Here is a 16358-nt window from a genome sequence, read left to right as displayed (position 1 = left end):
GACACGATCGCGGTTCAGCTCATTTTCGCCGCTGCGCATGACAGGGTATGAATTCCATGAGATCTAGTCTCATGGTCTACCTACTAACTGTCTGGAAGATGACACCGAGGATGCCATGTGGCCTTACGATGCCGCCTTCGATCCATTTCTTACCGACGTAATTGACGCAGACCAGAACGCCACTTCTCGAGATGGGAACCGCCTAGAAAGTAAAGCGGACGTCCTCAATTTGCCAGATGAAGTGACCATTTCGGGAACGAAGATACTGTGAGTCATCATTACACAACTCTAGCTTGAAAGAATGGTAACTTATGCAATGAGCATAGCTTGAACCGTGACGGATGTAGCACAGATGCGTTTGTCTGTAACCAGTGCCCGATGAGTTTCAAGACCCAGAATGACGCCAACCGCCACAAAGCGTCCGTTCACGATAAGACCACCCCCTACTTTTGTGGCGAAAGTGGCTGTCGACGTGTCAAGGGATTCTCCAGGAAGGATAACTTCGAAGCGCATCTTCGCAATGTTCATGGCATCGAGACAAATAACTGTGGCCGTGGACCGGCCCTTCATTCTTTGAGCATGACACGAGAGCTAGAGCCAGAGGACACCAGAAAACGTGATGTCAGCCTGCGTTCTTTATCTCGGCGCGAACTGATCGAGATGGTTCTGAAAGAGCGAGAAAAGTGCGATGTCGAACGGCGTAAGAGGCAGGAACTGGAAGCAAAATTGGGCGAAATCAGGGACAAATACGAAGAACGAGAAGGCATGTTGCTTAAACTCCTAGTTAAAGGCTAGATATGGTTGTGATGCTCTCGACTATTCGTAGAGGATTTATTTGATTTGACGACTTTCAATCGTGTTTCTTTGCTAGTAAGTCTTTAACCTATGGCATTTAGTTAGAGTTTAGTATATTACTTTACGTCAAGGCTTGAATTGTGGTAACGTATAGAATTTAGAGAGAATCACTTCGAGATTCATGAGGCCATTGCCTTGCTGTTATGAATTAGCAATCCTAGTAGATTGTGGGATATATTATATAGTCTAGAATTAAACCCATATTAAGTCCAGTTCCGGATTCAATCTGCATATATAATAGAACGACACCGAGTCTGCAACTAATCGGAGAAAGGGCCGTTTTACTGTTGAGACTCCCACAAAACTTCACGTAGCCACCCATCGACCTCCTGGGCCAGCCGAAGGGGATTGTTACCCTGACAGTGAGCATCAGCGCCAGTCTCTGCATCAAGGATTACGAGACTCTTTTTAGCAGAGCGAATTGAAGCATGCCATTCCTCAGTCTGCTTCTTCCAGAGACCCCCTTCTTGCGTGCCAAGCACAGACAGGAACGGCACTTGAACATCGTGCGGGTCCGCTATCGCTCCCTCCCACCGCTGCGTAAACTCCGACGGATCATTCACACCGGCCTTCCACATAAGAACCTGGAAGTTCCTACTGGCTACCTCTGACGCCGTGACTGCACTAGCCCCAGCCGTAGTAAATACCTCGTACGGACGAGGGAGTGCCGGAGTGGCGATCACCGCCCCAAGTCGCAGCTCGTGAGCTGCCGCACGACAGGCGAAGTATCCACCAAGACTCATGCCCAGAAGTGCCAGTTTGCGCGGTTCTACCCCGAAACGTGCGATCAGTTCGTCAATCACCGCACCTACCGGCCGTTCGGTCTCTGGTTCCCAGTGAAGGCCTTGCTGTTGCACGAGCCCCTGACCTGGCAAGTCGACCAAAGCGACTGGATAGCCACGCTTGAAGTAGTAGTGCCCTTGCGACAAGAAACGATCCTCATGACATGTGTCTGCCCCTCCAATCACCAGCATAGTTGGCGCAGAGGGATCGGTCGCCTGGTAGAAGTGCCCAGGTAGCTCGCCGCCTGCGTAGGGGACGCTGAATCGCACAGCCGGAAGGCCCAGTTCCGTCATGGCTTCACCAAAGAGCTTTTGGCTGGTCCGAAACAATGCCGCGAAATGCTCGCCTGGGACAACAAACTGCCAGGCCAATCGGTAGCATGCGAATGCCTTCAAGCGAGCTTCCCCAGCAGCCAGGCGAAGCTTGCGTGCCGACCAAGTATCGGCTTGCGCGTTCAGCAATCCCCCCTGATGCTCGAAAGCAAGCGTCCAAGAGTCTGCATCTCCGTCCTTAATCTGCTTCACAATATAGAACGCCTCGCCGACGGATAAGCCACCAGCCGGTCCCCATCCAAGAGCGGCAAGAAAGAAGAGGTCCATGTTAGGGTTGGCGAAGTAATAGCGCTGATTGAGGCGCTGCATTGATGAGTCCTCGCTCCGGGGCGAACCTTGATGGTCTGCCATATCTCAACCTTTGTAGACTTAGTCGGCCTGACGTTGTATGTTTATGATGTATAATATAGACAGTCAACTACTAAGTACGGATGCGTAGTATACTGTGACGGGCTTGAGTTTGTGTGCATTCTGTGTTCTCTTGGCATTGCCTGAGACTCGCCTTTTATATCTGCTCTTTCGTAGGATATGTCCATTTGCTCCGTTATTTTCCTGCTGACTGTAACAGACTCTGTCCAGTGCATGTTTGGAGGACCTCTGCAAAAAGAGGCCGAAAATAAACTAGAGATCGGTAGAATGCTCCGTTTTTTGCTCCGCACTCTAGCGGCTTTAGGCCGTCGACCGGAAGCTGCGTGACGGAGCCACGCAATATCTCCTTCGATTGCTCCGTCTGACGTCTTTACTCAATCAGACCACATCCCCGTTCATCCGTCGATTCCTCCGCCATTTCATCCGCCAATTGAACATCTGCTGCACATCTATGACCGACACAGAACACGCAATTGACAGGTCTCTCATCGGTGGCAAGCATAATTTTAGCTTGCGCTGGCTGGTGAGCCTGGTCAGAAAGAGTTGGTTCTGATGGTGACTGGAATGTAGAACAAATGACGTACCTACCGACAAAGATGTCTCTATTAAAGCGACTCCATCTAACTAACTGGACAGACTTCACAACTTCCTTTTCCTTGGCTCTGCGTCTTTGGAATGACTACCACACCAGCCGAGGCTGTGTTCCAACTCACGATCCGACGGGACCGTCGTCGTGACAAGCCGCAATTATCATGTAATTTCTGCAGGCGTCGCAAGTACACTTGAAACTCTCGATTATCCTCTTAGGAAAACTTATCTGTATACTAACCTGCGCATTTTGTAGGATGCGATGCGATCGTCAGCTCCCTTGCAAGACTTGTGTTAACAAAGGGATGCCGCTCTCTTGTGCCTACACACCAGGTCCGCAAAGAGCTGGCGCAAAATCATTCAGCGTCGGCGACCGCATCAAGGAGCTTGAAGACCTTGTAAAGTCTCTGGCAGCGCAGCAGCAATCGGAACCGGGAGCCGCTGTAACCGCAGGGAATCGGTCATCTTCTGAGTCCCAAAGACTTATCTTCCCAGAACACCGGCCGCTAATACAATCACCAAGTCTTAGGAGTGGAACATTTATTGCCGGTTCGTCTTCATCCAAGGCTGAAACAGACGGGACCAATACATTGGCGGCTACTTCATCCCCGTCAGAACACGGAAGCATACGAATGGACTCGCAAGGTTCTGGTTATGTCAGTGGTCTTCATTGGTCTGCTGTTTTAGACAGCATATCCCTTTTAAAGGATCATTATGAAGAAGAAGAAGAAGCAAGAATGCAAGCCACTTTCGACCGTATCCCATCGTATCAATACGCTGGCCCTCGCCTCCTATATGAGCCTGTCGAGGCAACCAAGTCGGATATACTAGCTTCCATCCCGCCTCGGCCGGTAGTAGATCGTATTATTTCACGCTATTTCAATGCCGAAGGGGCTATACCAGCAGTTATTCACAGTCCTCAATTTTTCCGAGAGGTATTATATCTGCCTAAGTGTTGTTAATAGTAATTGGTAACTAATGCTGCTTCGCCCTAGTATGAATCCTTTTGGCAGGCACCAACAGATGCATCCTTCAAATGGATCGGCCTATTGTTCAGCATCATGTGCTGCTCCACACATTTCCAGCATTTAATTCAGGATGATCCTGACCCTGACGCTCAGATGCGCGTCCACACATTCCGAGAACGAACGATTCAGTGTCTAATTCTGGGCGAATATACTAAAGGGGGAAAGCATGTCCTAGAAACGATGATCCACTATTGTGCAATTGAGCTCGTTCTGTGTAAGGAAGCGGATATCGGGCTATGGCTGCTACAAGGCATGCTCGTACGACTGGCTCTGAGCTCCGGCTATCATCGTGACCCTCGAAACTTTTCAAATTTATCACCATTTGCTGGCGAAATGCGGCGACGCGTATGGATGTTCATTTTGCAGATGGATCTGCGGCTTTCAAGCCAGATGGGACTTCCACGGCTGCTCAAGTTTCAGCATTCTGACACGGCTAAGCCTCGTAATCTGTTAGATACTGATTTTGACGAAGATAGCACTGAGCTTCCGCTATCTCGGCCGGACACCGAAATCACGCCCGTGCTTTACGGTCTCGCTAAAAGCCGGATGGACGATATCAGCGGGGAAATTGGTGATTTTGTAGCCGATACTCGGGAACACTCTTACCAGGCGACCATGGAATTAGACCGGAAGCTGCACAAGGCCGAGGAAGGGCTTCCTTCCATCTTCCAATGGCAGCCCCTTAGCCAGTCGCTGATGGTCCCTCCGCTGATTGTCGTACATCGTATGTGGCTCCAGCTCGCCTCACAGCGTCTCACAATCTGGCTTCACCGCAAGTATCTCGCTCCCCGCTACACGCAACCAGAATATAAACACTCTCGAGATGCATGCGTGCAAGCTGCTATCCGAATTCTTGAGTTTCAACAGCTTGTGGAGGAGGAATTACGTCCAGATGGGCTTATATATCCCGTCCGTGGTATGTTGACCAGCCTACTCCAGTCGGTCTTCTTGCTTGGCATGAGCATCCTTTCTTATTACATGCAGTATGCGAGGACATCTTCAGGCAAATCGATTGACCAGGACACGAGAAACAAAATTTTCGAGTTGCTTCGGAGTACGTATCCAATTTGGTTACGATCAAGTACTGTATCCCGAGAAGCTCGGCGAGCTGTACAACATCTAGCGACTTACCTTCCGGAGCTACAGACTTCAGAGCAAGGGATACAATCGCCCGCAAATGATGCCACTCTTTATCCTGCCACACCACAAGACGCCTCCATGTCACTTGATCAAGTCGGTTGGGACGCTTATCAAGGTAAGAATGAATCGGACGAGGTACTGGAGCCTACGTTGTACAAACACTGACCATTTTAGACTGTATCACCGGTTTTCCTCCTACTTTTGGGTTTGACTTCGTATCTACGGACGAGCCTTGATGTCAATATGGATTGACACCTACAAATAGTCTACGCTTATAGCTTCTTTGCTGATTCTACAATGCCTTGATATTACAGGTATGAACGCATTGTGCTGCCACAGGGTGCCGATATGGAAGATTAGCTATCTAAGTTTCAACATAAGTCAGACACGACTCCGAGACATCCTTGGACGTTTTAGGTTCGGAACATTTTGGTCTACTTGTAACCAAATGGTACCTAACTAAAGAATGATGTGTTTTGTGGGTCTATTGAAGTGCCATTGAATCTATATAAAGTGATTTGGCCACTATTACTTCTGTGTGTAATCTGCAATTGGCCAGTACACTTCCAGTCTTGCTTCCGAAAGAAAGAAGCCGTCACCGTTTGTGTCTCTGATTTAGAACAAAGTCTGGCCACCGTCCACAACGAAGTCGGAGCCATTGATGTAGTTACCAGCCTTGCTCGCCAGAAGAACTACAACGCCGGTCAACTCCTCGGGAAACCCCATTCTTCCGAGAGGGTTGCGGTCGTTCCAAATACCTCTAGCCTCCTCAAGACCGTCTCCTGCGTTCAAAATCGTGTCCATGTAGCCAGGACTAATGCTATTCACCCTGATACCATGCACTGCCCATTCAGCAGCGAGAGAGCTCTTCAGCATCCGCACTGCAGCCTTGGATGTGTTGTAAGCTGCTTGAGGCTGCGGAAAGTTCACGGTATGGCCGGAGATGCTAGCGATGAGAATAATGCGACCACCTGTCTTGGCTGCCACCATTCTCCGAGCGACGGCTTGAGCACAGATAAAGCCACCGGTTGTGTTCACGTCAATTGTTCTCCGGAACTCCGCCACAGACACATCAAGAGAGTGATGGCAACTGACAATGCCAGCAAACGTGATCAGAATGTCCACCGAACCCAAAGTCTTGACAACTTCCTCCACAGCCTTGTCGACCTCCTCAGGATTGGTGATGTCAACCTTCTGGAAGGTGATTGGCACAGATGGGAATTCTTCTTCCAGCTTCCCAATTCGAACTTCAGCTTCATCTTTATTGACATCGAAGATGGCCAATCCCTCCAGACCGTGCTGAAGCAGTGCACGAACGTTGGTAAAAGCAAGGTCACCAGCGCCGCCGGTAACAATAGCATTTCCTGATACGCGGAATCGTTCCACGGCAGGATTAGCACCTGCGGCTGGCTTCTCAATCCCTGGAGCTGGTGAAGTGCGAGACCACAGGCTCATCTGAGGAAGAACCCTGGCTGTCAGATCATCACGATCTATGCGGTCTGCTGCGGCCATGGTAATGAGAAGTACCGATTGACTTCCGATATGTTGAATAAAAAATATGGCTCTTCCGGTCTGGGGCTCACTGAGCGGCGGTCGTGATATGGGAAAGGCTATATTGGTGGATATCCTACTCTTATAATGCGAAAATTCGGGCGCTTTTCATACCACTACAGAAGTCAATTTGAGCAAATCCAGCCTTGCCTGGGATCACCAAAGCATTTCTGCTGACTTGGTTGATTTGAGACACAAACCGGGGATGACCCCTCACTCACGGGGCAGAATATGTCGTGCTGGGCGGCTATTGGGGAACGACTTCACGCGATACAGTACTAGCATTTCGGAGTCACACTGCATCATGCATTGTTGCCCATTAAACAGGTAGCGCAGCCCAGCCTCCTTTGCTTACGTCCACACTGCATTACACTAGAGTCGATCAGAGGGAGAGTAGAAGAGGACAGAAACAACTCATGAAAAGAAGCCCGTTACAGGCAGCACTGCGAATCCTAAATAGCCCCCACTAGTACCGGCTTCGGGAAGGCACTTCACCAGACCTCAGCTAGATCAGGCCCATGTTCTCCTTTTCCGAGGCATCCCTACTTGATGTACAGGCTCGGGTGCCTCGTTTATTTGATTCAGGAAAAGGCCGGTCGACCCTGGGCAGTCTACTAGACGTTTTTCAGACACTCGTGTACCTACCCACGCTACCATGCAGTATAGTATGGTCGCATCCTTGCAGATAGGTGTAGCAGCGATTGGCTTGCGTCGTGAAACTGCTCCGGTTTGGTGTTTGAACCAACGCGAATTCAACGGCGTTGCAGATTTCCATAGAGCCGCACAATGTGGCCACATCGAAGGCAACCCCGTCTGAAATACCAGGCATGATAGGCACCACTACCGTACTTCTGCATCGTACAAAAGTCCCATTGTGCATGCTCTGTACGTACTCCATTGCTTAGCGAGTACTTTTGATGCTCATGTAAGCGTCGGGCCGCACCGTTGCGACGCGTTCAGCCACTTGAATCAATGGTATTCGTCCAAGGAATTCCAATGACCTAATACATCATCACATTCGCCCCTGCGGAGATAGTCTTCTGCCTCTTGCATGATTGTATGGCCTAGGTGCATGTGGCTGTCATTGTATACTTCTTGGCAAGGCCGAGACCATCATTTCCACAAGCGTCATTGGACTCGGCTAAATCATAGAGACGTTCTTCATTCTTAACGTTGCGTAAACTTTCAAAGGTGGGGGCTACGGCTGAAGAAGTTATCTCGAAGGATCGAGTCTACTGATTGATGCAGATAAGATGCACGAGGTGTCTGAACTAAGGTGGGGAAAACTGTCTTTGAGATAGGCTGAAGTCCAAGCGGTATGGTGGTGAAAGTAGAAAAACTCATCGTCAATGACAGTGACAGCAGCAGGCCAGGCCGAGCTTTGCTCATGAGCTACCTGTTAAGGTAAGGAAACCCGACATCTTGCACGGCTCTGTATAAGCTTATCGAGCTAGGCAGGCCATTGCAGCAGCCCCATGTTCTTCAAGTCCTCCAAAGTCACTCGAATTAGCAACCTAGTGAGTAAAGATTGATGCAGCAAGAGACAACCCATATTTTCCCCTGACAACTCGACATTTGACGCGTCGTTTGATGAAATCCCCGCGATTGAAATGTAATTTTGTCTTGTCTTTCTACATCAAAAGTAGCGGTGAGGGAGCCTGGTCAAGTAGAGAAGGCTCCCACAGCCTGCTGGAATACTTCTAAGTGACTTGGTCCCTCGTGCGTGGTTCTGGGGGGTGTTCCACCACATGATCCGCTCTACTGCAGCATTAATCCCTGTCTGGACATGATAGACCACCCCCATGGGGGCCGAAACTAAGCCCATTGTAAGTTTGGGGTGATGCTGGGGATAAGTCGCCCAAATGAGTCTTCGCGAACTCCGTAGCGGAAAGCTTGGAAAACCGTAAATGATGCCTGCATGGCCAATAAGTTGATGATGAGGATGATATTGGTTTAGACCAAATAATTACGGCATGGGAAATGAAGATCGTATGACTGTGTAACGGACAATAGACCGGGGGAATTTACAAGGCCAGGTTCGATTTGCAGTGTTAGTCTAATGCATGTCAAGGTTTTCCACTTTTCCATTGAGCCGCGTTGTGACCTTCCGCCTCCTCTTGCTCTTCCTCCTCCTCCTCTTCTTCCTCCTCTTCTTCTCCCTCGGTGGAGTTTCCGCCGCTCATCGCATACTCGTCTTCGCTTGAGGCGTCTTCTCGGTTGGGACCGCCGTCGCTATCTGAATCATCAGAGTGAGCCCCGCTCAGTTTTCTGTCTGACTGGCGGAGCTCCTTTAAATGTGTTTGTAGCAGCTCTGGGAAGTACATTTCGCAGAGATGCCTCATATCATTGAACACACTTGTCGAAAGTCAGTCAAGCCATCAGAATACTACGATTGCCGCCTAGTACATACTCTTGCCGTTGAACGGAGCCGGGGAACAAGATGGCTGCGCCCAGGTTGTACCGAAGAGAATAGAGGATATTTCGTGAATCCCACTCATCCTCTAGATGCGTTCATTAGAGAGAGCGCCGTGGAGATTGGCATGACTTCAACTTACCTGGTTCAGACGGCGGAAAATGGCGTTTGTATCCTCGAACGTATGTCTTATTGCTTAGTCTGTGCCTGATAGCCCTCCAATTCCCAGTTTCGTATTCATTGTGGGCATACATAGACCCGGGATCAAAGACGAAGGGTTCGCCGGTCCTCATGTCGGTCGCGGTGTTCTCATCCCAAAGGTCGCCGTGCACTAAACAAGGTTTGATCGATCTCCCTTCAGACTGAAGAGGCTCCAATAATCGAGGAATGACATTCTGTAACGTGATGTCGCAAAGGACTTTGAATTCTGGCCAGAGTCCATTTTGCTCCTCGTCCTGTTTGACCATGTAGCCGAGATGCTGCTGATAAACTACTGCCCAGGACTCATTCCATTGATCCGTCATCTGGGCCACTTTGCCATGACATGTCATTGTATGAAACCCAAATTTACCAGTCGGCGACACTGATTTCTTGTGAAGCTCAGCCAACTTGGCCGTGAACCTCGCCGGATCAGGGGGTTGCTCCCCAACAAGCCTGAATTCCTCGATCAGGAAATATGTGTCTCTGCTGTCCTGCAAATAGTGACCGCAGGCAAATGGTTCGGGCACGAACGTAGGCGACACCGCGTGCATAGCTTTGAGTGACTCGTACTCGCCTTCAATCATGTAATTCGCAGTCGGCAAAGAGACCATCTATCATGTATGAGCCTGCATTATCACAAATTCCATCTATGGAATGTATGTATGTGTCACCTTCAAAAGATAATCTTTTCGTTCTCCTGATGGATGCAAGGCTTCAAGCTTGACAGCCTGGCCCCATAGCGAAGTTCCATAACGGAGAGCGGCCTTAACTGTAATCCCAGGGATAGCATTGCGTAATGCTGGCCAAGGTGAGGCTTGATTAGCCCTATATTGGACCTTAAAAGATGCGTACTCACCTTCAAGGACAGTTTCATTCACTTTGACATCAGTGCCTGTTGATGGTGCCTTGGGTGCACCTACAGGGGCAGTACTGATCGAGTGACGGTCAACCCACGCATTGAAGGCGGTATTTCGCACGGTTTCCGCTGCCGACATGTCATGTGCAGTCAATGATCCTTCGAGTTTCGCTATGTAGATAAATGCGCCTCAGTCAATGACAATTCAGTCGTATTGTCGAGGATACCGAGCACGAAGTAGTGGCGCCGCCCCATGGTTTTAAGTCCCCCCTGGTGCCCAACCATTAACACTGTGGTCGTCTGGCTGGGTCAGCCGTTATCATGACCATGCCATTTCCTGCAGTGCAACAATAGCGGCCATACACGGGAGAGAGAGCCCTGGACATGCATGCAACTCCGCCCCCTCATTTCGGACACCCTGTGCAGCGATCGGTCCCTGATTGGTTCTGTAACTGCATACATGGCTTCGCCTGGCCCGGTCGTTGCAGGCAGAAGAAGTTTGTCGGGGATCGGGAGAATATTGCGAATCTGAACTAGTCAATACGTAATAACTTCTTAGTTATCTCTAGGGTAGAGTGTAGCAATCGTTATATCAAGGGTTTTCTGGCAGTCGATCCTTTTGGAGCCGCAGTGCTCGGAATGTGGCTGCCCCTCTGAAGCCCCCCATCCCACATCCGGCTCTTCCCTGGGTTCTTCCTCTCTGTTCCCTTGGGAATGCTAAGAACTTCTTCTAGATCAGAACGGTAGTTTTACTTAGCGGTGACCAGGCTGACGACATCCGGGTGGGGCCATTCTGGCCTCGGACGTTGACTGTGAGAAACAGCGCCGAGTAGCGATACTGCTATTCCGCGTCAGCACAGCAGATTACAATGGTAAGAAACCATGCATGCCATACCGCTCTCTCCCATCTTGCTCTTGAGCCGTTCCATTCCCGTCGGGTTGTTAGCTAACAAGCTTCTCGCGTGGCACAGCGTCGCACTCTCAACAAGGTCATTGGTGGTAGTTCCAAAGACCTCAGCGAGAACAAATATGAAGAAGTCAACAGTAGCCATGGCAGCCTCTCATCTTCATCCACACCACTGGACGTGCCACACGCGGGTTCCAGTGCAGATGCTGGTTCCAAGTCCCGCTCCGCAAGTAGCGGTGCCATTTACGAAACCGAGGAGCCTCGGAGGCCGAGTTTTGGACCGACGCGATCAATGCCGGCGACATCGACGATGTCTCTTAGTCTGGGACTTGGTCGCTTGCGCACACCCTCCGGCACCGGGTCTGACGTTGTGTCGACAGGAGCCGAAGTTGGTCTACATCTCATCAACGATGCGCCAAACCGAGCTGCCGACCTGATTCTTGTTCATGGTCTCGGTGGCTCATGGGCTAAGACCTGGTCGTGGAAACATGACCCGCAGATATTCTGGCCACAGTGGCTGCCAACCGATGAGACACTCTCCAGACTGAGAATTTTCTCGTTTGGCTACAATGCCAACTTCAAAGGACCGAGTACAACGCTCGGGATCTTAGACTTTGCCAAAGATCTTCTCTTCAAGATGTCAGGGTACGGCGAGCAGGGCGAAAAGATCGGCCAAGTTAGTACCGTACTGGAGATCCTAACGCCAAAGTACCTGCTAACCAATGAAGATTCCCATCATTTTTGTGGCGCACTCTATGGGTGGACTTGTGGTCAAGAAGGTACATAACCCTTCCCTTACATGTGGTGAATAACTCTTGTCGATGCCGCTCGAAACTCATCATCAATCTAGGCGTACATACTTGGAACTATGGACGACTCCTATTCGGATATGATTGCACGAGTCTTCGGTGTGATATTTCTATCCACTCCTCATAAAGGGTCCGAATTTGCTCATACCCTCAACAACATCTTGTCGGCTTCTCTAGTTCTCTCAACCAAAGTTTATCTCTCAGAGCTCGAGACGATGTCGCCCACTCTACAGGATATCAATGAACAGTTTCGACTGGTATGCAAACCGTTGCGCCTAGTGTCTTTTTATGAGACAGAAAAAACAAGTATAGGTGGTTCCAAGAAACTCGTAAGGTCTCCTACTTAAGGCACAGAACTCAGCTGAGCAACATCAACAGATCGTCGATAGAGATTCCGGCATACTCGGATACCCCTCCGAAATATCATCTTCCATGACTGCTGACCATCACAACGTTAGCAAGTTCAGCAGTCCGCATGATCCTAACTACATTGCATTGAAGAACACTATTCGTGACTGGACAACAAAATGCATTGGCGATACCCCAGCAGGACAGTCGAGCGAAGTTCACCATAACGACGAAGAAGAAATCCTTTCTAAGCTGATAACGACTCTTGGAGTACAGGAGGTAATTGAACTGGACAAGTTTCAGCAGCTTGACGGCACCTGCGAATGGATCCAGAAACGGGATGATTATCAGGCTTGGATAAGCCCATCGAAGGACGCATTTCGAATGCTGTGGCTTACAGGCCTGCCTGGGACAGGGAAGTCCACACTCGCTCAATCCATTGTCAATCGCTTCAGAATTCAGGAAGACAGTCCTCTCCCTGACTGCCAGTATCACTTTTTCAGCTTTGCAGACGCAACGAAAAGGAAAGTTGCATATGCCCTGCGATGCATCGCTTTCCAAGTAGCTCTTGCGAACAAGTCTTTTTGCGAGCAGCTAATTCAGCTTCACGAGAAGACTGGATTGAAGCTTGAGCAACAAGATACACAAGTCATATGGTCACGCATATTCGAAGGCATCCTCTTCAAAATGGAGTTCAACACGCCTTTGCATTGGATCCTGGATGGTCTAGATGAGGCCGACAGTCCAGTAGCATTGGCCAATCTTCTTCTTGGGGCAAAGCCTAGATCTCCCATAAGGATACTGTTGACAAGCCGACCAGCGCCTGCTCTACTGAATCTGGCTGCCTCGAATAGGCCCTTCCTCACCCATTCTGGCCTGACAGAAAGAGACACCAACGACGACATCAAGTTATTCATTCGGACTAGGGTCCAGGACACATTACCTATAGCGTACGATATGAAGGAGAGAGTGACCCAGCAGATGTTTAAAAGGGCATCGGGTTCGTTTTTGTGGGCGAAGCTCGCATTGAAGACACTGGAACAGGCCTGGCACACCGAGGAAGATATTCAAAGAGCATTGAACGATATACCTGAGGGTATGCAGGCTTTGTTCGAGCGTATGCTCCGTACCATCCAGTCAACCAAGGAAGATAATCCAAGACACTACTTACTGGCTTATCGAATTCTAGCATGGGCTGCCTGCTCTGCGGAACCTCTGACTACAGCTGAGCTTGCAGTCGCACTTGAGCCTGAATTCACAAAACTACAGAACCTTGAAGTTACCATCCTTCATCTCTGTGGACTCTTCCTTACAACTAGTGGCTCTAAGATTATGCCTATACACGAGACTGCGAAGTCCTTTCTCCTCGGTAGCCACAGAGGCCCTACAGCTTTTCTTGATGGTAAAGCTTGTCATGAACATATGGCCAAGGTCTGCATCAATTATCTTAGCGGAGAAACATGGAAGATTGTCCTTTTCAAAATCCAAGATAGAGATTCTGGGACGAAGATAGTATCGCAAAACCGCCTGAAGCTGTTGCTTTCTGAGCACCCTTTCTTGCGATATGCAGTCTCTAACTGGGCCTACCATGTCAGCCATGCAGACCCTAGCTCTGATGAACTTTTTTCCATCCTTCAGGACTTCTTCGATCGTCATGTTCTGTCGTGGATACACGCGTGTGTTCTTTTGGTTGGCCTACGAGTCATCACGCGGTCAGCTCAGCACATTAAAGCCTATGGTCGAAAAAGGAAATCGAAGGTATTTCTCGGTTCAAACCTCAGCCTAAGCCAAGACAACATACAGTTCTTTCAGCTTTGGGCTATAGACCTCATCCGAATGATTGGGCGGTTTGGACGGAATCTTGCAGAAAAACCATCTTCCATTTACAAGATTATTCCGCCACTTTGCCCGCGGGGTTCGATGCTATTCAAGACCTATTCTCCGCTTTCGCCTCTTTCTCTTCATGGAATCTCGTCTCAGACCTGGGACGATTGTCTTGCACGCCTCCCAATAGGTGAAGAGCGCACCATCTCTAAAGTCATAAGCACCTTGACCTACTTCATCTGCCTCATCGCCGTAAGTGGAGAGATCGTCGTCTGCTACTCGGAGACATGTGAAGAGGCAAGACGCATGCATCACGGTGAATACGTGACATACATGGCAGTTAACAAATCAGGGTCACTGTTGGCAACAGCCGGCATCGAGACTTTTCGGGTCTGGGATCTCTCGACCGGGGAGGAGCTCTACCGCCTTAATAAAACAGGAGGGGCTTTAGTAATGACGATTTCTTTCGGATCCGTCGATACACAACTAGTTGTCGGGTTTGACGACTGTATGGTCGTTTGCTTCGATATGCAGAATGGTACACGGCTATGGGATTTTCTTGCTGATGAAGAAGACGACCAAGACTACCACCCGTGCCCTCGGGCGATGGTGCTGAGCCCCGATGTGACCAAATTGGCCATTGTGTTCCGAGGACGTCCAGTCCTTGTGTGGGATTTCACCTCACTCGAAAAACAAGCCACTAAGTGCGTTCGAGAAAGTGATCTCCTGAAGCAAACGGACGATGCCTGGGATCAATTGGACTCTATTATTTGGGCTCCTGATGGTCTATCTATATTCGTCCTGTTCCAAGACACCACAATAGTGCGATTCTTTCTTACCGACGACCCGGCTATTGAAAATGGCGAGACCCTTGCAAGAGAGATGGTCATCAGCCATGACGGCAACCTATTGCTCACAAGTGATAACGCGGGGACACTGAGTCTTTGGAGTCTCCCAGAGACTCGACTCGTCTACCGACTACCCCACGAAGAATTCGTTCGAGATCTCGCATTTAGTCCGGACTCACAACGCTTTTATGACGTCCGTGGGTCTATATGCAACGTCTGGGAACCTGACGTTCTTTTGCGGCCTGATGAGGAAGACCCGGAGGATATTTCAACAAGTGACAATAGCGATACAGTGTTCTCAGATCCAGTAGTGTCAACAGACGCGAGCTTGAGAACTCAAATGACCTCCATCACGTACGGTCCATATCCTCAATACTTTGCGTGCGGTCAGGATGACGGTAGTGTGACGATCTACGACATCGCCAACGGCAAAAAGGTCCGAAAGGTGTATAACCACGCTAATATTGCTGCTGTCATCACCCTCAACTGGTCACCTACGGGGAAATATATGGCTTCATCTGACGATAACGGTCGCGTTATCGTTAAGCGACTAGAGCAAAAGGGTGAAGACGGGAAGTGGGCCGTGTTCCCTTGCCTAGATTTCCGAGATCAGGAGCCTGCGAATGAGTTCTGCTTCAACTACAACGAAAAGCTGGTGCTCATCTCATTTCCCGCCTCGGACCGCGTGTGGAACTTGAAGACCAAGACACAAATCTGGCGGCGCGATCGAGAACCGGATCTGGGTTTGCGGTGGATGAACCATCCTTCGAACAAAAATCTTATTCTGTGTTTCCGATACGACAAGACAACAGTTCATGACTGGTTGCCTCAGAAGAAGCAAGCACCCACTGTATACCCATCAGCTGGCGTCTCGCCAACATCAGTAACCTCTTCAGTGGTATCCTTCAGTACTAATCGGCAGCTGTCCGCGGCTCGTGTGAGGCGCGTTGCAATGAGCGAGGTCCGAAAGTGCATCGTGGCCGAAGTTCTTCCCAGCGCCGGGTCTCATACCAAGGCTGGCGGAAAAGAGCTGCGTCTGGAGCTGATTGCTCCAGAGAAGATGAATAAATATAAAGCGGGGCAAAGTATACCTCGGAAAGACCTCCTCGAAGGAATTACTCTTGATGTGCGGCGCTTCCTTGGCTTTCATAAAGACAAGGTTGTTTTCTTGAATCATGAGTATTGGATATGTACGTGGCCTTTAGGAGGTGTCTTTGAACCTCCAAAGCGGCATTTCTTTCTACCAAGGGACTGTATAGGACCTTCCTCACTTCCTCTAGTCACGCTTGCGGAAGAAGGGACCGTGCTTTTCCCAAAGAATGGAGAAATTGCGGTTGTCCAGAATGGACTCAAGCTTTAAAGGAGTGTGAAGCCATGTAGAGGCGACAGTCCTGCGCAGAACTTTCGATTACAGCATCATTGTGTCTAACAATGAGACTAATCCCCTTCAGTCTGACAAGAAGACCACACATGATTATGGAAAAGTTCAAGAGCATCATTAAATAA

The 16358-nt window shown here is 49.6% G+C and overlaps 2 protein-coding genes across 2 annotated transcripts; one reads left to right on the top strand and one right to left on the bottom strand.

Annotated features, from left to right (window-relative positions):
- Positions 1-5710: 5710 nt before the first annotated feature.
- On the bottom strand, positions 5711-6607 carry UCRPA7_4604 (putative short chain dehydrogenase reductase family protein; the record flags this gene model as incomplete). Its single annotated transcript, XM_007917155.1, has 1 exon — positions 5711-6607. One exon carries the CDS (start codon positions 6605-6607, stop codon positions 5711-5713), a length of 897 nt encoding a protein of 298 aa, XP_007915346.1.
- Positions 6608-15192: 8585 nt separating this feature from the next.
- UCRPA7_4603 (putative nacht and wd domain-containing protein) lies at positions 15193-15767 on the top strand (the record flags this gene model as incomplete). The annotated part of the gene is made up of 2 exons (XM_007917154.1): positions 15193-15595; positions 15685-15767. The coding sequence occupies 2 exons, from the start codon at positions 15193-15195 to the stop codon at positions 15765-15767; spliced, it is 486 nt and encodes a 161-aa protein (XP_007915345.1).
- Between the last annotated feature and the right edge of the window lie 591 nt (positions 15768-16358).

The sequence above is a fragment of the Phaeoacremonium minimum genome, assembly GCF_000392275.1.
Source record: "Phaeoacremonium minimum UCRPA7 unplaced genomic scaffold PA7_03_scaffold_359, whole genome shotgun sequence".
NCBI classification, from domain to species: Eukaryota; Fungi; Ascomycota; class Sordariomycetes; order Togniniales; family Togniniaceae; genus Phaeoacremonium; species Phaeoacremonium minimum.
This window is presented reverse-complemented; position numbering and strand designations above follow the sequence as displayed.